At 54.6% G+C, this 22,820-nt stretch overlaps 1 protein-coding gene and 1 long non-coding RNA gene across 4 annotated transcripts; one reads left to right on the plus strand and one right to left on the minus strand.

Moving 5' to 3' along the window:
* Nucleotides 1-9,988: 9,988 nt before the first annotated feature.
* GFI1B (growth factor independent 1B transcriptional repressor) lies at nt 9,989-22,333 on the plus strand. 3 transcript variants are annotated; one of them, NM_001192920.1, is made up of 8 exons: nt 9,989-10,076; nt 17,082-17,236; nt 17,534-17,653; nt 18,127-18,267; nt 18,664-18,935; nt 19,492-19,629; nt 20,542-20,707; nt 21,594-22,333. In NM_001192920.1, exons 3-8 carry the CDS (start codon nt 17,554-17,556, stop codon nt 21,770-21,772), a joined length of 996 nt encoding a protein of 331 aa, NP_001179849.1. In that variant the 5' UTR covers nt 9,989-10,076; nt 17,082-17,236; nt 17,534-17,553; the 3' UTR covers nt 21,773-22,333. The 3 variants fall into 3 exon arrangements, with proteins under 3 accessions (NP_001179849.1, XP_024854687.1, XP_059747347.1); XM_024998919.2 differs by lacking the exon at nt 17,082-17,236 and having other exon boundaries at nt 10,012-10,076; nt 20,449-20,707; nt 21,594-22,332; XM_059891364.1 differs by lacking the exon at nt 9,989-10,076 and having other exon boundaries at nt 17,157-17,236; nt 20,449-20,707; nt 21,594-22,332.
* Nucleotides 17,234-18,707, minus strand: LOC132346644 (uncharacterized). The gene is made up of 3 exons (XR_009496568.1): nt 18,204-18,707; nt 17,833-17,996; nt 17,234-17,469 (listed from the first exon to the last, which is right to left on the minus strand). It is a non-coding gene; the product is annotated as an uncharacterized lncRNA (long non-coding RNA).
* Nucleotides 22,334-22,820: the final 487 nt, after the last annotated feature.

Consider the following 22,820-nt stretch of genomic DNA (forward strand, 5'->3'; position numbering starts at 1 on the left):
TAAACATTCCTCTTTCCTATCATGGGCCTCTAGGCAAACCAGCCATCTTGTGAAGACACCCCAGAAGCTCACCCAGTGGTCCTCCTCCAGGATGTCACCCATTCCCATCGAGAGAGTCATGGAGGCGAGAGGATGGGAGGGTTGAGCTCACAGACTGAGGGAGAGACTTCCTGTGTGGTGCCCAAGAGCAAAGGACCAATGAAGATTTGTTTGAATTGAAAAACATTATACCCACGTATGTTTTTAATGGGCTTCCCAGGCGGCGCTGGTGGTAAAGAAAAAGTGAAAGTCGCTTGACTCTTTTCGACCCCGTGGACTGTGTAGCCTGCCAGGCTCCTCTGTCCACGGAATTCTCCAAGCCAGAATACTGGAATGAGTTGCAGTTGCCTCCTCCACAGAATCTTCCCAAACCAGGGGTCGAACCCAGGTCGAACGCAGGTAGAGCTTCACCGTCTGAGCCACCAGGGACGCACCTGTGTGCATTTCAGTGCAGGACATGTAAGAGACATGGGTTCGATCCCTGGGTCGGGAAGATCCCCTGGAGGAGGGCACGGCAACCCACTCCGGCATTCTTGCGAGGAGAAGCGCCATGGGCAGAGGAGCCTGGCGGGCTGCAGTCCCTAGGGTTGCGAAGAGTTGGACACGACTGAAGCAACTTAGGACGCATGCGCACCTGTGTTCAATAAGAGTGGCGAGGGAGACTGGAGGAGGGAGGAAGCAGGGAGGGGGGAGGGGAAGAGTGGGGAGAGAGTGGGGGAGGGGAAGAGCGGGGAGGGAGGGCGGAGACTGAGCACACGTTAGGGTGGAGGCGCCTGTGTTAGTTTCCTCTTTCTACTCTGATCATATGTTGTTTTTGTGATTGAAGCTGTAATTGGGTAGATGGATAGGTAAGTGGGTAGATAGGTAACTAGTGGTGGTTTAGTCGATAAGTCGTATCCGACTCTTGCGACGCCATGGACTGTAGCCCTCCAGGCCCCTCCGTCCATGGGGTTTCCCAGTCAAGAATACTGGAGTGGGTTGCCATTTCCTTCTTCAGGGGATCTTCCCGACCTAGGAGTAGAACCCGTGTCTCCTGCATCGCATGCGGATTCTTTACCAATTGAGCCACCAGTCAAGCCCAGGTCATTTCAGTTCAGTCGCTCAGTTGTGTCCGACTTTTTGTGATCCCATGGACTGCAGCACGCCAGGCTTCCCTGTCATCACCAACTCTCAGAGTTTACTCAGACTCATGTCCATCAAGTCGGTGATGCCATCCAACCATCTCATCCTCTGTGGTCCCCCTTTCCTCCCACTTTCTATCTTTCCCAGCATCACTCTTTCCAATGAGTAGGTTCTTCGCATCAGGTAGCCAAAGTATTGGAATTTCAGCTTCAGCATCAGTCCTTCCAATGAATAGTCAGGACTGATTTCCTTTAGGACTGACTGGTTGGATCTCCTTGCAGTCCAGGTAGATAAACAAATATTAATAAATAGCCAGTTTTCAGGCTGATTTGTTAGAGGTAAAGGGGGCAGGAGCCACTCCAGTGTTCTTGCCCGGAGAATCCCAGGGACGGGGGAGCCTGGTGGGCTGCCGTCTATGGGGTCGCACAGAGTCAGATACGACTGAAGCGACTTAGCAGCAGCAGAAAGGGGGCAGGAGCGCCACCGTGTGGCGACTCTGTGCACTGCTGCCTCCCTTGACGCTCGGGCTTTTGGTTGGTGCGGTTGCGGGCGCGCACCACTGCTGCGCCCGAGTGGCAGGCAGTGCGGGGCTCCCTGCACCCCAGCTGCCTGCAGCTCCTGTGCTTGGACAGAGCCTCCCAGTCTCCCTGAATGACTGAGTCACCACAGCACTGCGATGGGTGCTTTTCCAGCACCAGGAGGCAGGTCGAGGAGGATGGGGGTGGGGAGACAGCCTCTGGACGCCCCATACCCACCCGCATGGCTAAGACCACCTGGTCCATCCTCAGGTTGCAGGAGCAGGTGGGCTCAGCTCCTGTTTGCTGCATTCTGTGGCCGTCGTAACCCGAGGCCATGAAGGTACCCAAAGCCACACAGTTAATGCCAGCTGGTGCCAGGACCACAGCCTGAACCCTGCCGCCCCCCGGGCAGAGCCCAGGTGAGCCTTGCCAAGGTCAGTGTGTGGCTGTTGTCTGCTGAGACAGGAGTCCACAGGGTCCCTACCCTCAGATCGCTGCTGGTCTTATTAAGAAGCAACTGAGGGGCTTCCGTGGTGGCTCTGGGGTAAAGAATCTGCCTGCCAGTGCAAGAGACATGAGTTTGATTCCTGATCTGGAAAGATCCCATGTATCCCAGAGCAACTAAGGCCCTGCGTGACCACTGCTGAGCCTGCGCTCTGAAGCCCAGGAGCCGCAGCTATTGAAGCCCACCCGCCCTAGAGCCTGAGCTCTTCAACAAGAGAAGCCCCTGCAATGAGAACCCTGCAATGAGTACCCCAACTGGAGAATAGCCCCCCTCTCTAGGCGACTAGGGAAAAGCCTGTGAAGCAACTAAGACTCAGCACAACGAAAAATAAATAAGAATCTATTGAGTGCCCATGATGATGGACAGAGACAAGAATCCAAGGGTTGTCATGGCTGGGCCAAATCCTTTATACCACAGGTGACCTCAGAGATTGTGGGGAATCTGGAAGGCTTCTTGAAGGTGCAGACTGAAGAGAAAGGACATTCCAGACGGAGGAACAGGAAGGGCAAAGGCAGGAGTTGGAATTTGGTCCGGTGGACACAGAACATCAGTAAACAGATATTGGTAAACTGATATGGCACGCCTGCCGTATCAGTAAACAGAGCACGCTGTGGTCACCAAGCCAGCTGCCCAGGGTGCCCCCTAGGGGACTCAGGATGGAGAAAACCAGGGTACTGGCCCGAGAGAGTTAGGATGCGTATCAAAGGAATAGTTTCATTAAACCCAGACTCTTGCTTCTTCCCATACATAGAAAAGCACTAAATTCATTAGCTTGAGACGTCTGGACTTTCTTTAATTAGCAGTCATCTTTTGACATTCAACTGCCTGGGTGTTTTTTGTTTGTTCTTGCAAAAACTCTTACGTATCCTGGTTCCTCTTTGAAACAATCCATCAGAGCTGAGAGGCTGTCTCTCAGGCTTGCGTCTTCCAGATAAAACATAATTCTCAACTTTTAGATTGTGCGTTGTTTTGGGGTTTTTTTCCCTTCACTCAACAATCTCCAGCGGAAAAGGATACAACATATTCAGGTGAGCAGGATGGTTAGAAAGTGGAGGCTTCCCCAAACACCTTGCTGGCCTTATTCTGTTGTGGTTGTTCAGTCACTAAGTCATTTGTGACTCATTGCGATCCCATGGACCGCAGCATGCCAGGCTTCCCTGTCCTCCACTATCTAGCCGAGTTTGCTCAGATTCATGTCCATTGAGTTGGTGATGCTATCTAGCCATGTTGTCCTCTGCTGCCCCCTTCTCCTTTTGCCTTCAATCTCTGTGTCCTTATTCAATCTATATGGTCTTCTTCTGTCTGCTTGCCAAAGCCCTGTTCCCACTCTGGAGTGGTTTTAACAGAAAGTTGGCCAGCCCTGGCCAATGAGAGGCCCATATCCCTCCTTCTGCCATAATGAATGGCGCAGAGATGGGCCAATTAGAGTCAGCCCCTGGCCTCTTACTGAAACTATTGAGAAAGCATCTATCTTTCCACGGGAGTTTCTAAGCTTATAGACTGCAGCTAGTAATGTTGGGGATCTCAGCCCCAGGATAGAGCAAAGCTGAGAGATGGCAAGTAAGATATTCATGCATTGATTGATCCATCCATTCATTCTATAAATACGCCATCAGTGTCTACCATCCACTGGTCTAAGCACTGGAGATTCAGCTGTGAGCCAGGCAAATGCAACCCCTGCTCTCGTAGTGCTCACATTCCTTATGGGCAGTCAGGCCCCAAAATAAATAAAAAGGAAAGAAATCCGCAAGATATTTTCAGAAAATTATGAATGTCAAGAAGAGCAAGGCCGATGAAGCAGAAAGTGCCTGGGATGGGAAGGTCCCGCTGTAGTTGGTGTCCAAGGAGATCTGGCCACAGAGGTGACGTTTCAGCCACGACCTGGATGACAAGGAGTCAGCCATGGGAAGACCTGGGGTTAGGCCATCCAGCAGAGGGGACAGCAGACGCAAAGGTCCTGAGGCTGAAGCCAGGTGGTAGCATTTGAGCATCTGGATCCAACCACACCTGAAGTAGACACTTTTCAGTGACATGAAAGACATTGTTTTGTTGTTCTTAAACCAGTTTAAATCAGGTTTCTGCAACTTGCATCGGAAAAAGTGCTGTCATTTGAAAGAGTTCTGATGCTGTGAATATACTGAATGCTCGGTTCTGAAGCTGAGGTTTTTTTGTCCTGTTAGGTAAAGGAAAATCATTGAAGGTTTTTCAACCGGAGAGGAATCTTCTTGTCTTGCGGCTACTTATTCTCGAGGCTCATTTCTCTCTCTCTTTTTACAATTTGGCTGTGCTAGGTCTCTGTTGCGGCGTTCAGGCTTTCTCTAGTTGTGGGTGCTAGGGCTTTGTTGGCCCACGGCATGAGGAATCTGGGATCTTAGTTCAATGGCCTAGGACTGAACACACATTTCCTGTATTGGGGGGCTTCCCGGCTAGCTCAGATGGTAAAGAATCTGCCCGCAATGTGGGGGATCTCGGCTCGATCCCTGGGTCAGGAAGATCCCCTTGGAGAACTGCATGGCAACCCACTCCAGTATCCTCGCCTGGAGAATCCCACGGACAGAGGAGACTGTGGGCTGCAGTCCATGAGGTCACAGAGTCGGGCACGACTGAGTGATTAACACTTTCGCTTCGTTTCTCCTGTATTGGAAGGCAGATGCTTTTATTTTTTTCAATACTTATTTAGGAAAACAACGCAAACCTAGACAGCATATTAAAAAGCAAAGATATCACTTTGCTGACAAAGGTCTGTATAGTTAAAACTATGTTTTTTCCAGTAGTCATGAATGGATGTGAGAGTTGGACCATAAAGAAGGTTGAGTGCCGAAGAATTGATGCTTTTGAACTATGGTGTTGGAGAAGACTCTTGAGAGTCCCTTGGACTGCAAGGAGATCCAACCAGTCAATCCTAGAGGAAATCAATCCTGAATATTCATTGAAAGGACTGGTGCTGAAGCTGAAGCTCCAATACATTGGCCACCTGATGTGAAGAGTCGACTCATTCGAAAAGACCTTGATGCAGGGAAAGATTAATGGCAGGAGGAGAAGGGGGCAACAGAGGATGGATGGTTATATAATATCACCATGTCCATGACTCAATGGACATGAGTTTGGGCAAACTATGGCAGATAGTGAAGGATAGTGAAGTCTGGCGTGCTGCAGTCCTTGGGATCGAAAAGAGTTGGACATGACGGAGTGACTGAACGACAACAACTTATGTATTTATTTGGCTCCAGGGGGTCTTGGTTGCAGCACGTGAGCTCTTTGGTCTTTGCTGCGACAGGTGGCATCTTTAGTTGCACTATGTGGGATCTAGTTCCCTGACCGGGGATGAACCTGGGTCCCCTGCATTGGGAGCTCAGAGTCTCAGCCCCTGGCCCACCAGGGAAGTCCCTCTAGGCTCATCTCTTGAATGTCCTATCCTTCCTTCCCCTCCCTTCGGTCGCCTCCTCCGCTCACGCTGGACTTGGCCGCTGTCATTTGTCTGAAGGTCCTGGCTTCCAACTCTTGTACATCCTTCCCTACCCAACTAACTCAGTCTGGTGTCAATTTTAGATGTCACTCCTTTCATTAACTCTCCAAGTCTGGGTCCATTTCCCCACACCACAAGAAAATTTAGGCGGTATTTAAACAAAATAACACTCAGTGGGGGGAGGGAAAAGACCAGTTGCTTCTTAATGAGACCAGCAGCGATCTGAGGGTAGGGACCCTGTGGACTCCTGTCTCAGCAGACAACAGCCACACACTGACCTTGGCAAGGCTCACCTGGGCTCTGCCTGGGGGGCGGCAGGGTTCAGGCTGTGGTCCTGGCACCAGCTGGCATTAGCTGTGTGACCTTGGGTACCTTCATGGCCTCGGGTTACGACGGCCACAGAATGCAGCAAACAGGAGCTGAGCCCACCTGCTCCTGCAACCTGAGGATGGACCAGGTGGTCTTAGCCATGTGGGTGGGTATGGGGCGTCCAGAGGCTGTCTCCCCACCCCCATCCTCCTCGACCTGCCTCCTGGTGCTGGAAAAGCACCCATCGCAGTGCTGTGGTGACTCAGTCATTCAGGGAGACTGGGAGGCTCTGTCCAAGCACAGGAGCTGCAGGCAGCTGGGGTGCAGGGAGCCCCACACTGCCTGCCACTCGGGCGCAGCAGTGGTGCGCGCCCACAACCACACCAACCAGGCGCCCGAGCATCTTGCATCGCATGCGGATTCTTTACCAATTGAGCCACCAGTCAAGCCCAGGTCGGTTCAGTTCAGTCGCTCAGTCATGTCCGACTTTTTGTGACCCCGTGGACTGCAGCACGCGGTTCGCTTTCATGCAAACCATGTTTATATCGCAGCACTTATTACCCCAAATTACAACTTTCAGTGTATTCTGTCCCACCTGCTAGACAAAGGAGAAACTCACTGGGGCTCCTGTCTGGTTCTTGTTTGAAACCCTAGCATGCGGTACCTAATATGTATTGAATAAACATGCATTAGCTAAAGGATGTAATGGGCCGAGTGTCTGTGTCTCCCCCCATTCCCGTGTCAATGAATGAATGTGACGGTGTTTGGATGTGGGGACTTTGGAAGGCAAGTGGGTTTATGAGTAAGGTAAATGAGGCCACAAGGTTGGGACCCCCAGGATGGGATTAGTGTCCTCAAAAGAAGAGGAAGAGGGGCCAGAGCTCTCCTTCTCTCTGCCACGTGAGGACTCAGTTAGAAGGTGGCCGTCTACAAGCCAGGAAGCCTGTCCTCAGCAGAGACTGGATCTGCTGGCACTTTGACCTTGGACTCCCCAGCCTCTGTGAGAAATAAATGTTATTTGAGTCACCCAGTCTGTGGGCTTTTATTCTGGAAGCTTTAGCTGGCAGGAGGGGAGAGGAGGAGGCACCTGATCTGTGAAAGGTAGCAACAGACCTGGAGTGAGTGAATGATGGATGAGTGGGTGCAAGGGCGCTGGTGTGACCGGGCCCTGGAGAGGGGCCAGTGAGGGCATTTCATCTCTAGGGCTGCCTACTGAAGGGCGTGGTGTTGTCTCTGCAGGCAGTCCTGGACGAGGTCTGGAGGCTGGGGCCTCAGCCGCAGGAGCCTGCGTGAGGAGGCTGCCAGGGGCCTCCCAGCTTCAGCTGATGTGCTCAGGCTCTGGGGTCCTGAACTCTTGCTGTCCCACAGAGGGGGCCCCAGGTGGCTCTGGGCTTCCCAGCTGGCATAGTGCTAAAGATTCCGCCTATAAGTATTCTCTTAAACCTAATGACCAAATTTTGGCTGAGGAGAAACATAAGGAAGTCAGGACGGTGACTTCAGCCATGAAATTAAAAGACGCTTGCTCCTTGGAAGGAAAGCTATGACAAACCTAGACAGCGTATTAAAAAGCAGAGACGTCACTTTGCCGACAAAAAGTCTGTCTAGTCAAAGATTGGAGAAGCAAATGGCAACCCACTCCAGTATTCTTGCCTGGAGAGTCCCATGGACGGAGGAGCCTGGAGGGCTGCAGTCCATGGGGTTGCAGAGTCGGACACGGCTGAAGCGACTACGCAGCAGCAGCCAATACAGGAGACACAAGAGACGCAGGTTCAATCCCTGGGTCGGGAAGATCCCCAGGAGGAGGAAATAGCAACCCACTCCGATTTTCTTACCTGGAGAATCCCATGGACAGAGGAGCCAGGAGGGCTACAGTCTATGGGGTCGAAAAAGAGTCGGACACGACTGAGTGTACACACACACACACACACACACACGCACGGGTGGCTCTAGGGAAGGCTTGCCTTTGCTTGCAAGCTGGGATCCTGGTCTAAGAAGGGAATCCCTGAGTTGGTTACTCAAGGGGGAGAAGGACCCCAAGTGGGATTACATCTCAGGACAACAGCTAGCTGCACATGCCTGATACAACAGCTTTACACTAGAAAATACCCCACGCAACTAAATGGCCCAAATGGAGGAAGCGGAGGGTAAGGTAAGTCATGAAAAACTGAACTCATGAAACATGTTAATAAAAGCCACAAGAAAATTTAGGCGGTATTTAAAATAACATTCAGTGGGGGAAGGAAAAAGATCAGCTAATTAACAGTAGCAAAATGTGAGCATATGTGTATAATGAAATAAATTAAGGGACAAGTCCTTGAATTAGTTAATACTTTTTTATTTCTAATGTAATCATTTTTCTAAAAAAAAATTTTTTGGGGGGTGGAACACTGTACGGCTTGTGAGATTTCAGTTCCCTGGGCCCTTGGCCATGAAAGCAGAGTTCTAACCACTGCACTACCAGGGGATTCCCTATCTTTTGCTTTTCTTCATGTCCTTGAACCATTTGTCAAATTTTCTGCATAACGACAAACAGTTCCAGGTGACTGTGGGCAAAATACAGGATGCAGAGAAAATTCCAGGCTTTGCCACTACTCTCTCTCCACCAAGAAGAGAGACCGGTGGCCTGTGGACCCTCAGACCTGGGAGCCAGGCACTGACCGGGGGCCCGAGGGCTGGCGCTCTCTGCCCTCCGGCCCTGCACAGTGAGACCTCCCATCCGAACCCCGCCTCTCTTTCTCTCCAACTCGGACCTTGGCCTCCAGTTGGGTCGGGGCTTCCTGTCGCCAAACTTGTTTTCTTTAGGAGGGAAACACAATCTGTCCAGCGCGGCTGGCTGGCAGACCATGCAAATCAGCCTAACAGTGCTCTATTCTGTGAGTTCTCCCCGTATGCAAAACCTCCTGAAACAAACCAGCCATCCCGTAAGCCGGAGGAGGAGGCTTGAGGGGCCGAGGAGGAGGAAGGAGGTCAGGGGGGTCGGGGTGGGCCCCTGTGCCAGTGAAGTCGCTCAGTCGTGTCTGACTCTTTGCGACCCCATGGACTGTAGCCCACCAGGCTCCTCCGTCCATGGGATTCTCCAGGCCAGAGTGCTGGAGTGGGTTGCCATTTCCTTCTCCAGGGCATCTTCCCGACCCAGGGATCGAACCCATGTCTCCCCGCGGGAAGTTTAAAGGAACGTCTGTGCCAAAGGGGCTGGAATTTCCCCCACAGGCCCTCCCAGCCTTCCCGCGGGGGCCGGGACCCCTGGAGGCCAGCCCCGCCCGTGCCCGCCTCGGCCACCAGGTGGCAGCACACGCGGGCCCTGGGACCGGAGCGCAGCCCGCCCGGTGCGCCCGGCGGCTGAGGGTCCCAGCGATGCGGGAAGCGCCCACGCTCAGTACCACGCCCGCTGCTCCTCACTCAATCTAGGGTCAAGGCTGGGGACGCGTGAATTTTGACTTTTTTTTTTTTTTCTTTACGGCGACTTCTGCGAGGACAAGAGGGGGCCCCTCTAAAAGCAGTCTGCAGCAGCGCCAGCCAGGGGCTTCCTAGGAGAGCGCTGGGGAAGCTGAGTCCACAGAGGGGCAGAGGAAGGGAAGGAGAAGAAAGAAAGGAAGGGAGGATGGAAAGGAAGGAGAAGAAAGAGAAGAAGTAAAAAGGGGAAGAAAGCGAAAGAAAGAAGGAAAGAAAGAGACTAACTCAATGAGTTCTCTACTCAAGATCAGGTTTTTAAGTAAATGTTGTATTTCAACTTCACTTTTTAAAACTTTAAGGATTTAGCCATCACTGTTAAAATCCACAAGTTGTTAAAAATTTCCGTAGAGAGAGTGCAGCTCCCGGAGTGAAGGGTTAGGGAAGAGAATGGGGAGTCCTGGAGAGCTTTGATAAGCAAATAGAGCTCCACACTCTGGCGCTGTCTCCATTGGCTGTTCCCTCGCCGCCAGATTTTGACACAAATAATCAGATTGAAAATCAGGGAGGGGAACAGAAGAGGAAAACACACACACACACACAGAGGGTGGGGAAAAAAAAAAAAAAGGAGAAGTATCTATTTGTGCCGAGAGTCACGAATTGACCCGGTGGTGCTGATACGCAGCGAGACGCAGCCAGGTTCTTCCCGCAGACCGGCTCTGGACAGGTGAGTGCGGAGAAGCCCCTGCCTCTCCTTTTGAAATTTGCGTATCTCACTTAGATTGTTTCCAAATAGGTTACCTAATCCCTTTGGCAGTCCTCGGAAGACTAAGGTGGGCTGGAAAAAATCTCTTTTGTGGAATGTGGCTTTCAGCTCTTGAGCCCAGAGGAGAAGAGATGGCAAGGAAGCAGTCTTAGCTGAGATGCTTCCAGCCCGCGCACCTGGTAGGAATTACCTTCCTCCAACTGTGCGTGAACACCGGGGATGTTTTTGTTGTTGTTTGCTGGTTTGGCCCTAAGTTTCCCCGACCAGGGATAGAACCCGAACCCGAACCAGCGGAAGCTCGGCGTCTTAACTGCTGGACCACCAGGGAAGTCCCATGAACACCCTTTGAAGATTTGATTTTAGGCTGACAGAGGTCACCTGCCTGCACAGTGTCATACCCACACCTCAGCTCTCCCAGGGACCCGGACAGGCGAGGCGAGTCACACGTGGAGGTGCCCCGCGCTGTCCACCACCTGTGGGCTCGGACTGGGTCTGTCCCCAGGACACTCTGAGCCTTTCTTGGCTGTGAAATGAGAGAGTGTGGGATTGAGGACTCTGAATGGAGTCCTAGCTTCAGCATCCAGAGTCCCAGGCAACTTTCAGCAAAGCTTCAGCACCCAGAGTCCCAGGCAACTTTCATCAAAGATCCCGGGAGAGGGTTCACTTGGAGAGGGAGGCTCTTTTCATCAGAGCCCCTCAGGGGAGGGGGAGGCTGCCATCTCCACTGTACCACCCCACCACCACCCTGCCTCCAGGAACAAGACACGGGGAGAGATGGTGCCTCAGCCTCTTCTACCTAATTTTGATGGAAAAGCCAAGACAGAATCTGCATGGGGAGAGGCACTCGCTCTAAACTGGGGCTTGTTAAGGGGGGCAGTGCACAGAATCACTGTGGATATATGCCTGTGTACATTTTTCTGGGAAGAACGTCCACGGTGTTCATGAGATACCGTGGTGGGGACGGGTGCACGAATTAACCTGGAAGCCAGGCGAGTTGCACCTGCCCACGTGGGCTCACCCCCTACACGTTTCTTAGTGAACAATGGGTAGAAGATTTCAGGGACTTCCCCAGCAGTGGTTAAACTCCAGTCTTCAGTGCGTGGGCACACTGGTTCAATCCCTGGTCGGGGAACCAAGATCTCACATGCTCTGCAGCATGGCTCCCATCGCCCCCCAAAGCAACTATACTCCAATAAAATTTCATTAAAAAAAAAGATTTCAGTCTTAGTGAAGGGGCAAGTTTCTGGTCCTCAGAGGTGGTTTGGAAAGGATTCTTTGCATAAGACGTGTGAGGTTTCTTCCAACTCAGATTTGGTGGGCAGAGGGGGTTCCCTGGAGGTCCAGTGCTTAGCACTCCATGCTTCCATTACAGGGGGCACGGGTTCGATCACATCCCTGGTTGGGGATCTAAGATCTGGCAAGTTAAGCAGCCAAAATTAAAAAAAAAAGTTTTAGGGGTCAGAATATCAGTTTCTCAGTAGAAAGTTCTTGGGGACCACCAGAGAGCTCTACCTGGTTAGGTTTGACTGATGGAGCCACTCAAAACCAGGGCAGAGCATTCCCTTCAGGCTGTCAGGACAGTGGGGTGGGGTAGGGGGTTCAACTGGAGAGTCTTAGGAGTCAGATCGCCAGCCCCCCTCCCCAACCTGGGAAAACCAGCCTGATCATATGTGATGCTTCACTGTGACACAACCTCTCAACCCTTTTCAGAAACAAGAGAAAACTTGACCCCTCCTCAGTCTTAAAGGGGTTTTTGTTCCTTTGTTTCAAGGAATTCAAATCCATGGAGCTGCTTAGTCTCTCATGTAGAGGTGCTGGGGAAATGTTTTGCTCAGTCCCTTTGGTTTTTATTGAGGTAAATGACACGTAACGTGAAGCTGGCCGTTTGAGCCATCTTTGGACTGGCCGGCTCAGTGGCGTTCGGTGCATTCACCTTGTGGTGCCACAGCCACCACTGGCCACCACTGGCCACTTACAGAACGTTTTGCATCTTGCAAAAAACCGAAACTCTTACCCACTGCACAGGTACTCCCCGTTTTTCCCTCCCCCCAGCCTCTGCCCCCACCCTGCTACTTTCTGTCTCTGAACTGGACTACTCTAAGTAACTCACATAAGTAGAATCACACAGCATTTGTCTTTCTGTGTCTGACTTAATTTCAAGTAGTATGATGACCTCATTGTTCATCTATGCTGTAGCATAGGTCAGTATCCCCTTTCTTTTGGAGACTGAATAATACTCCCTTTCTATGTCTAGACTGCATTTCGTTTATCCATTCATCCATGAACGGGCATCTGGGTTGTTTCCGCCTTTTTTGGCTATTGTAAATAACGCTGCTATGAACATGGGGGTACAGATATCTGTTCAAATCCCTGCTTGCAATTCTTCGGGGTATATACCCAGAGGTGGATTCATCCATTCTTTTTTTTTTTTTCTTTAATTTGGCTGTGTTGGGTTGCAGCATGTGGGATCTAGTTCCCCGACCAGGGATCAAACCCGGGCCTCCTGCATTGGGAGCTCTTAGTCTTAGCTACTGGAACACCAGGGATCCTTTTTGACATTACATTCTCTGAACTTACAAAGAGGCTTTTGAGATCCTTCCAAATTTCCCGTAGAACTAATGACCACTCTCTGCTGGGGCCCCGAGAGGGACCAGGACTCACGCCCCCTGCCTCCTACATGGAACGAGTGGCTTGTTTGTTTGTTTGTTTGTTTCCCCTTGAGTCATGTCTTCAGACATAAAGGAAGTCCAGGGGTCCCTCCTAGCAGACGCTGAGAAACAACGGAGGCTTTCTCAACCCTCCCAAAAAGGGAACCCGAGTGATGAGTTTCTCAGTCAAGGTGGGTCAGACCCGCGCTCAGAGACAACGAACCCCAGCATGGGATTTTAGAGCGAAAGGGAAGTTTAGAAATCTCTTAGTCCAACCGTCCTTTTGAGAGATAGGAAAACCAAGCCCCAGGTTGGCGGCAGACGGGGTCAAGTTCAAGGTCACAGAACCCGATTCGATTCGGCCGCACAGGAGGTGCCTTGGGTGGAAACCCCAGGCCAGCTGCTCTGGCTCCATGTGGAAGTCGGGGTGCAGGGCTGCCCCCCTTCAGAAGCACTGGCCGAGATTCTGACTTGGGGCCAGGGCTGGGGGGGGACCCTCTATCAGGACTGGGGCTTTCTGAAGAGATATTAACAACGAGGCTCTTTCCGGAGGCCCCGATACCATCAAGGCCTCTGCTTTATGAAGAAATCTTGGTCTTCTTTCACAATCTCTGCTCTTAGTTCTTTCTCAGAACAGGTTCGTGTGAATCAAAACGGTGTGGTTGTTAATTAACTATAGTATAGGTGATTGGTTCCTGTTTTTTTTTTTTTTTAAACTCAGCTCACAGAGGCCAGAAGGAAGTTCTCTGGGTGCATTTGGCCCCCACGGAGAGCTTGATGGCTCAGCTGTGGGCTTGGCTGTGCCACTGTCGCTGTGCTGGGCTTAGCGGAGAGAATGTTCTAGGGAGGGCGGGGGAGGCGGTGGGCAGTGGGTACCGCTAGAGTAGGCCTCGAGAAGCCTTCCTCCATCCGGGGAACCCCAGAAACGGGGACCCCCTTGCTCCCTTTAAGTGCCCCCAAATCCCAGAAGTGCCGTTGTGTTACCACCTGAATTCCCATCAGCTGACCTCGAGGGTCTCCTCGGGTTGAGCCCAAGTGGTCCTGGAAGCTTCCTAAAAGAAGTCTGTTCTCTTGCCAGCCTCTCCACCCCAGACTCCTCATGAACCTAGGTGGGCCCGACTGGGTTCCTAAAAAGACCAAAGATAGAGAATTTGACTCTCCCCTATCCCCACTCTTGCCCCTCCAGGGAGCCTTCCCTTCCCTGCTCCAGGCAGGCGATCTTCAGTCCAGCAGAGCACGGGGCCAGAAGTCCAGGCCCCGCAGGGCAGGAACAATGGGCCCGGCCCCGCTGCGAGGCCCTGGACCAGCCACGTGGCTCTGTCAGCCTTGGGCGGCCCCCTGTGACCCGAGACAATGATCAGTGCCTCCCTCGCCTGGTGGGGGTCAGAGTCGATGACCCCATGCTGTCCGGGTTTCCTCCTTGGCTTGTCAGCTCAGTTCCCTCTGTCCTGAAACAGTGACCACCCTGTGGTCTGATGGCCAAGAGCACGGAGGCCTGGGAGGTGGACCTCGAGTCCAGCTGCACCTTGCTCTGGGACCCTGAGCCAGTCTCTAAGCCTCAACTCTTTCTCTGTAAAATGGGGTCATAGCTACTCAGCTCACAGGCCAGGCTTATGGGAGTGAGGCTGCAAGAAGTAGGCCCCTGTATTCTAGCTCAGCGGCTCTAACAGCATCTCTGGTTCTAGTCGATCGACTAATAAAATGCTATGTTTGTTTTTTTTTTTAATCATCTTTTGATTGAAAGACACGGTCTTGGAGGCTCCCCCCAGAACAAAAGGCGATGGGAACCAGCCCCTCCAGCCTGCCCCCAGAGTGTAGAGGTGTCTGGCCTCCTCTGGGGGCAGGGAGGGGGGTGCTCCCGAAGCCAAGAGTTAGAAGGGGGAAGGAAGAGGGGGTGTGGGGAGCCCTGAGTGGAGGGAGACAGGGAGGCAGGAGGAAGAAGACTGTCGCTGGAAGATAAGGCGGCCGCGGCTGCCCCACAGCCTGGGGAAGACGGCAGGCCGGCCCTGCCTTTGAGGTCAAAATCTGACAGCTGGACAGGACCCCGGAGGCCTTCAGGTCCCACCCCCTCATTTCAGGGCCCAGAGGGGAGGGGCTTGGCGCATGTCTGGCTCCCAATCAGGGCTCACGCCCAACCATGCCTGCTGGCTTCAGCCCAGGCACGGGGGATGCCACCTGACCCACCAGGACCACGTGGTGCCCGCCCCCACCAAGCCTCTGCTCCACAGGCCAAGGCCCCCCAGGCACCACGCCGGGCCCCTTACACGCTTGGAATAATTAACGGTCCTTTTTCAGCCCAGCAGCCCCAGGAGGTTGGTTTGTGGTCCCCATTCAGCAGATCTGGACACTGAGGCTTCCATTAAGGTGGGGCTGGGCCTGAGCCTGGCCCCTAGGGCGGACCGGCCAAGGCCCAGACTCCTGCTGCTCCCAGAGGGGTAGGTGGGCTGGGCACGGTTGGTGCCTGCTCTGGATCGTCCCCTTGGGGAAGGGGTGATGGGGACGACTCCCCAGGCAGGGCTCCAAGCACCCTCTAATCTGCCAGCTCCCAGCCCCCCACCCGGACCACGGCCTTATCGCCCAGAGCCTTGCTGCTGTTTGGAGCTCCCCGCGAGCTGTTTCCCGCGCTCTTTTTCCCGCGCTTGGCCCTATCACGCCCGCAGCCTTGCCCAGCGTGACTCCTCCTCCAGGCCCAAGCAGAGCCGCTGTCAGACCAGCAGTGACTGAATAATGCCTCCCAACTTCTGCCCACGCGGGCCTGGGGGTGGGGCAGATGGAAGACCACATGATGATGCTCTGTCTTCCGGGAGCCCTCAGGAGACCCTCATGGCTGGGATCTGGGAGGTGAAACATGTGGGGGGCAGGGACCGGAGCTGCTCTGTGCCCCAGAGGGCTCTGCACCCGAAGCCAGGAAGACCGGACAGTCAGGCTAGCCTGGCTCTGCCCCTGCCCCGGCCACTGACCCACGGGCTGAGTGCTGGGCCTGGGCTGCCCAGTGCTCAGTCCCCGGACTTGGTGGACACTGACTTCTTCCTCTGTGTGCACAAAATGACCTCAGGCCTCCAGCGTTGGGCCTTGAACCCCGCACACAACTCCAACCATCCCCTCCACCCACAGGGAGAGAGAAAAGGCCCCTCCTTCCCTGGGGAGCAGGCTCTGGGCTGGGCGGTGGACAAGGGCGGCATCAGCTCTCGACTCACATGATCGTGCGGGTTTTGCAATCGATGTGGCCTCCCCCGTTGCAGCCCACCTGCCAGGCTCCCCTCTGATAGGCATTGAGTGCATACAGTGGGCTCGCCGGGAACCCGGAGGCCCCACTTTACAGAAAAGATAACAGGTCCAGAGAGGTTATGGGTTATGAGATTCTAGCCTACGAGCATCTGACTCCCAAACCCGAGCTCAGAAAGCAAGTTTCCACAGTCTCTGAATGCAGACCCCAGTGGGATGTGGAAGCAGTTTTCTGGGCGCAGGGTCCACAGTGGGTCACAAACGGAGGTACCCCTGGCCTTCATTCTCTCTTCCTAGCGCAACTCAATATGCGGCAGGAGCAATCTGGTCTGGGATCTTCTAGAAGGGAGTGTACTGGTTTCCCAGCCAGAGAGCAGTGAGGGGCGTTAGGCTTTGTAGCTGCCGTAACGAAGCACCAGAACTTCCCCGGTGGTTCAGTGACTGAGACTCAGCACTACCAGTTCAGGGGGCCTGGGTTCGATCCCTGGTCAGGGAACTGGGTCCGGAATGCCACAACTGAATATCAAAGATCCCGCAAGCTGCAGCTGAGGCCTGGTGCAGCCAACTGGCGTGAAAGTCACATCGCTCAGTCGTGTCCGACTGTTTGTGACCCCATGGACTGCAGCCCACCACCCTCCTCCATCCATGGGATTTTCCAGGCAAGAGTACTGGAGTGGGTTGCCATTGCCTTCTCCAGGGGATCTTCCTGACCCAGGGATCGAACCCAGGTCTCCCACATTATAGGCAGACGCTCTACTATCTGAGCTACCAGGGAAGTAACTAAATCAATACAAATAAATATTAAAGCAAAACTCACAAACCAGGTGGCTTAACACACAGGAGTGGATTATTTCAGGGTTCTGGGGTCTAGAAATCCAAAGTCAATGTCGGCAAAATCAGCTCCTTCTGGATGTTCTGAGGAATGGTCTGTTTCAGACCTCCTAGCTTCTGGTGGTGGCCAGTCATCCTTGGCTTGGGGTTTCATCCCTCCAACCTCTGCCTCCGTCTTCACGCGGCCTTCTTCCTGTGCGTGTCTGGGTCATGTGTCCAAATTTCCTTCTTCTTAGAAGGACACGAATCATATTGAATCTAGGGTTTCACCGAACCCAGTGTGACCTCAGCTTCACTTGATTGCATCTACAAAGACCCTATCTTCAAGCAAGGTCACAGTCACAGGTTCCGGGTGGACACGAACTTTAAGAGGACACTGTTCAAGCCCCTTTAAGAGTCTTCCCTGCTGTCTCAGAGGTAAAGAGCCCGCCTGCCAATGAAGGAGACACGGGTTCAATCCCTGGGTTGGGAAGATCCACTGGAGGAGGAAGTGGAAATGCACTCCCATATTCTTGCCTGGGAAATCCCATGGACAGAGGATCCTGAGGGGCGACCACGGGGTTGCAAAGAGTCGGACACGATTTAGTGACTGAACACGCAGGCACACTCATCCAACCCAAGTCAACAGGTTCTGATTTTAGGAGGAGGCCCTGAAACGTAAAGGAGCATTTTCCTCTTGTCCCCCCTAACCCTTCTTACCGTCTCTCCTGGTAGGTGTGGGGCACCCACTGACAATGCCACGCTCCTTCCTGGTGAAGAGCAAGAAGGCTCACACCTACCACCAGCCCCGCACCCGGGAGGATGAGCTGCTTTGGCCGCTGGCCCTTGGCCCTGGTGAGTCAGAGCCCAGGCTGGTCCGAGGCCGCACCCGCTGGCCTCCCTGCCCCGTGAGAGGGGGAGGCAGGAACATCCCATCTGGAAGTAGCCGCTCTTCCAAGTCTGGAATCAGGAGGAGCTCAGTAAATGCTGGTTGAATGAATGAATGAATGGATGGCTGCACCATCTCTTCTCACCCAGAGGGAGTGATGACCGCATCCTGATTGGATCTGGTCCTCAGCAGCTGACATGTGATTTGTGATCGGAGGGCTGATCCAGAGCTGAAGTTGGGTGCTTGGAAAAATGGAGCTCTCCAGGGGGTGGGAGGGCTCCTCCTGGTCTCCGCCCTGCTCCCAGCATCCTGGGTAGAAGCCCCTGTGTGTGAGTCTCCAGGAGCAGCCACAGTGGGTCTCTCTGGTGTCCCCCCACCCCACTACTCTTACCAGACCTCTAAGCAGAGCTAAAGTCTGACTGTCTTGTCTCCCCCACAGTGGCCAGGGACCAGGTACCGAGCATCAGCCCCGTCCTCAGCTCCCTGTTCCCAAACCAGCGCCTGGACTGGACGGACCTCAAACGGGAGCCGCAGCTGGAGCTGGAGCAGAGCTCGATGACCCGGCTGGCCTCCGGCCCAGGTGCCCAGCCCAGGGCCCCCGCCTCTCCGCAGCGGGCGCAAGGGGACTTAGAGGGTGGACAGGCTTGAGGAAGCAAGGTCCCTTGTAGCTGTGGGGTCAGGAAGGGTCGACAGTCCGGGCTCTCTGGCTTCTGCTTGGATCCCTCCAGGACAGCGAGCTTATTCCCAGATGAGAACTCCCGTGTGGTGGGCAGGCCCACACAGTGGGCGAGGTGGGCGCTCTGCAGGGGTTGGGATGCGTTTCTAGACTGAAAATTCAAGGAGTCACAGTGAGCACCAGCAGTAAATAATTTGGGCTGCACACCAAAGCCTCCGCATGGGGTCATGGTGGAGGGTGGCGGGGAGCGGGCACCCTGTTCTTAGCATCACCACTCGATGAGCATCCCACCCTCCACAGAAGGACCTGCTGTGACGTCCCGACCCCAGGATGGGGACTCGCCCTCCTCTGACTCACCCCCGTTCTACAAGCCCAGCTTCTCCTGGGACACCCTGGCTTCCTCCTACGGCCACAGCTACCGGCAGGCCCCCTCCACCATGCAGTCTGCCTTCCTGGAGCGCTCCGTCAGCCTGTATGGCAGCCCTCTGGTGCCCAGCGCCGAGCCACCTTTGGACTTCAGCCTCCACTATTCCCCGGGGATGGACGCGTACCACTGCATCAAATGCAGCAAGGTGGGCGGCTGGGCCCCACTCGCACCCCCTCCCCAGCACCCTGGCAGCCACGAGTGTCCATAGCTGGGCACCCCCTGTGCTGTGACTCGGGTCCTCTGGGGATCAAGAATTCAGTGTTCGTCTTCGTCATCACTCTGAGCCCTGACCATGTGTTAGGCCCTGTGCTAAGCACTCGACGTGCATGAACTCCAGGAGGTGGATGAAAGGCTCAAGTTCAGAAAGGTTGAGTCACTTGCCCAGAACACACAGCAAGTAGATATCAGAATCACCATTCCCACCTGGCTCTGCCCAACTCCCGTTTCTTAACCACCAGGCAATTCAGCCTCCAGACAGGGCCAGAAGGGGCCTTCCAGACCCCCTTCCCACGCCATTCTATAGCCAGGAAAGCCAGACACAGAGAGGCAAAGAGACCTTCCCAGGACGCACAGCACATGCCAGCAGTCAGCAATCCAGTGCTCGCAGGATTGCTCCCTCCTCTGTATGTCCACCTATGGCCGAGCTGGGCACCCTCTCCCCTCCGCAGCCCCCGGGCCTCACCCTCTGCCCCCACCCGCAGGTGTTCTCCACCCCCCATGGGCTGGAAGTGCACGCCCGCCGCTCCCACAGCGGGACCCGGCCCTTCGCCTGCAACGTCTGCGGGAAAACCTTCGGCCACTCCGTGAGCCTGGAACAGCACACACACGTCCACTCCCAGGTGGGCAGCTGGCCGAGTACCCGAGCCCCGGTGCTCTCCCCAGGAATCCTAGGGCGCTCGGGGTGGGTCTCTCTCCATGCCTCTGAGAGTGACAGATTGGGACCCCTTATCATCTGCCTCCTTGATCTGGGTGCCCATCACCTGCCCTTAACAGTCCCTGATGGACCAGGCTGGCCCTGCGTGCAACTGGAAGAGGCTAGGGGCTTGGGTGGGATTTCAGGTGGGTGTCTGGGACACTGAGGAACGACCCCGCCTTCTGGGCGCTCAGGGCAGATTTCTCACCTTTGAGGCCCTTGACTCTTAGAATCCGGGAGTCAGATTTAAATGCTCATCTCATCCATTTAGCCCTGCCTGATGCCAAGATCCCTTCTTCAGAATCCCATTCCAGGGAAAGCGCCTGAAACTGACCTGAGGGCTAACACCTGGGTAGATCTGAAAGTGCAGGTGGAGAAACAGGCCAGGATGGTGAGAGCGTCCCTTTGTGATCACGTCCACAGTCACGCCAGCTGCCGGCTCAGTTCTCGACCTCCCATCCTCCCAATGACCCTTTGAGGTCACTACTCACTAGTCCAATGTACAGATGAGGAAACTGAGTCTCAGGGAGGTTAAATGACTTGCCTGAGGTCATGTGGCGAGTAAGAGGCAGAAGCCAGAGTCGGGGCCCCCAGAATTCAGACTCTTAAGCAAACCACAAGGGAGGATTCCCCAGCAGGACACGCCAGGCCGCCAGGCCTCGGCCACTCCTGGGAGGGGCAGGAATGGGGGGCCCCCTGCGTCTTGCTCCTCGAGGCCACCCCAACGGAGTGTCCTGTTCCTCAGGGGATCCCGGCCGGGTCCAGTCCTGCGCCCAGCTTGGCAGCCCCGGGCCGCGAGGCCCCACCTGACCCCCCGGGGCCTCGTTTCCTCCGGCAGGAGCGCAGCTTCGAGTGCCGGATGTGCGGCAAGGCCTTCAAGCGCTCGTCCACCCTGTCCACACACCTGCTCATCCACTCGGACACGCGGCCCTACCCCTGCCAGTTCTGCGGCAAGCGCTTCCACCAGAAGTCTGACATGAAGAAGCACACCTATATCCACACTGGTGAGGCCTGGGCTCCGCTCTGCCCCACGGCCCCTCACCCGCCCGGGGCCCTCCAGCCCCTCCAAGCGACCCCCAGGGCCTAGGCCGAACCTCTGAGCATCCCCGCCGATCACTGTTCGAAGGTCCAGGCCTTAGGACCTGGCTGGCAGAAGGGCGGACAGGTGTCAGGCTGACAGGGAAGGCTGCTCCCCTCCGACAGGAGGGCTGGACGCTGTGCTGCTTAAAGGAAAGAAAATGCACAGAAAAAATACCGGAAGGAGAGAGCAAAGTGTCAGCACTGTGACCCACGGGTAGAAGAGAGAGCGGCAGGCGAATTCCTCCTGCCGCCATCATTCCTTCCTCCACTCATTCATTCCCCATTTGTCATTCATTCATCCCCCCAGATACTCATTCATTCATTCCTCCCCTCATCCTTTCCCCATTGTCATCCATTCATTCCCCAGTTCACTTCCACATTCGCTCTATTTCCCATTCTATCATTCATTCATCCCTCCCACCATGCATTCGTTCCTCCACTCATTCATTCCTCCCAGAGCCGGTCATCCATTCCTTCTATCATCCATTCACCCCTCCAGCCATCCGTTCATTCGCATCTCCATTCATCCATTCCCCCAGTCATTCATTCCTCAGCTGTTAGCCAGTGCCTCTTTTGTGCAGAGCCCCAGGCCAGGTGCTGGGCTCCATTGATAAACAAAGTGGACCCGGTCCCTACCCCTAAAACTGGAATACAATTCCCTGGAAGGGGTGGGTTGTCAGACTTTTTCTTGCCGCCCTTTTCTAATAATTTTCAAAAGCAAATGTGAGATTAAACATAATAAAGTCCCAGAGAACAAATGCAGGGCACCTGGCCCCGGGCGATCCTGACCCTGTCTCTGCTGCCCCGCAGGTGAGAAGCCACACAAGTGCCAGGTGTGTGGGAAGGCCTTCAGCCAGAGCTCCAACCTCATCACCCACAGCCGGAAGCACACAGGCTTCAAACCTTTCAGCTGTGAGCTGTGCGCCAAGGGCTTCCAGCGCAAAGTGGACCTGCGACGGCACCGTGAGAGCCAGCACAACCTCAAGTGAGGCTGCCCCGAGCCCGGCTCCCCGCCGGCCTGCCGGCCCCGAGACCATGCCACCTGGAGAGAGGCCAGGCTCACACACCCAGATCCCCAGTCTCCTGGAGGCAGCCCTGGACAGGACTCATCAAACTTGTTTCCAGACTCAAATTGCTGTGTGAGCTCGAGCAAGTCACTTTCCCTCTCTGGACCGACATTTCCCCTGCCGCAAAGTGTGGCAGCTGGTCTTTTCCAAGCCGATGCTGTCTGCAGGCCCAGGAGCTCAGTGCCGACCCTGTCAGAGCCCAGGAGGCCAGAGTAGCCCCAGGCGGGCCCAGAGAAATCCTCCCCTATTTGCTGCCCCCAGGGATCGGGTCAGCTTGGCTTTCAGCAGGCCTCCTCCTGGCCGCCACAGATGGTCAGAGCCGTCTCCCACCTCAGTGGGAGGCCTAGCACCCCTCTGCTTCAGCCAATGTACCAGCTGATCCCCACTTCTGATGGGCACTGCAGCCACGGGGAAACCAGCAGTTACTGCTGTCAGAAGCCTGCTCCTCTCAACAGCTGTAAATAAAGACACCCCTTTACTTACATTTGACCAGCATTTGTTCAGTGCCTACGGGGTATGAGCTAGTGCTTGAGGCTTTGGGGAGGGATGGTGCAGTCTCGAAAAGCAGAGAAAGCTCTGTAGTCGCTCACAGACACGTTGAGAGACCAAACTGGTAAGTGCTGGGCAGAGCCACGAGAGACCCCTGTGGCAAGACGGCAGGCAGGAGCCAGGTGGGTGCAGCTGGGGGCGCTCTCAGTGTCCTGTGAGTGCTGTGACAAGTCACCGCCAACTTGGTGGCTTCCAATGCAAAGGGTGCAGGTTCAATCCCTGGTCTGGGAGCTGGGATTCTGCATGCCACGCGCTGTGTGGTGCTTAGTCACTCAGTCGTGTCTGACTCTTTGTGATCCTCTGTCCATGAGGAGTCTCCAGTACTGGAGGGGGTTGCCATGTTCTCCTCCAGGGGATCTTCCCAACCCAGGGATCACAGCATGGCCAAAAAATTAAAACAAAAACACAAAGGCAGTCTCTT

Source organism: Bos taurus, chromosome 11 (genome assembly GCF_002263795.3).
Source record: "Bos taurus isolate L1 Dominette 01449 registration number 42190680 breed Hereford chromosome 11, ARS-UCD2.0, whole genome shotgun sequence".
Lineage (NCBI taxonomy): Eukaryota > Metazoa > Chordata > Mammalia > Artiodactyla > Bovidae > Bos > Bos taurus.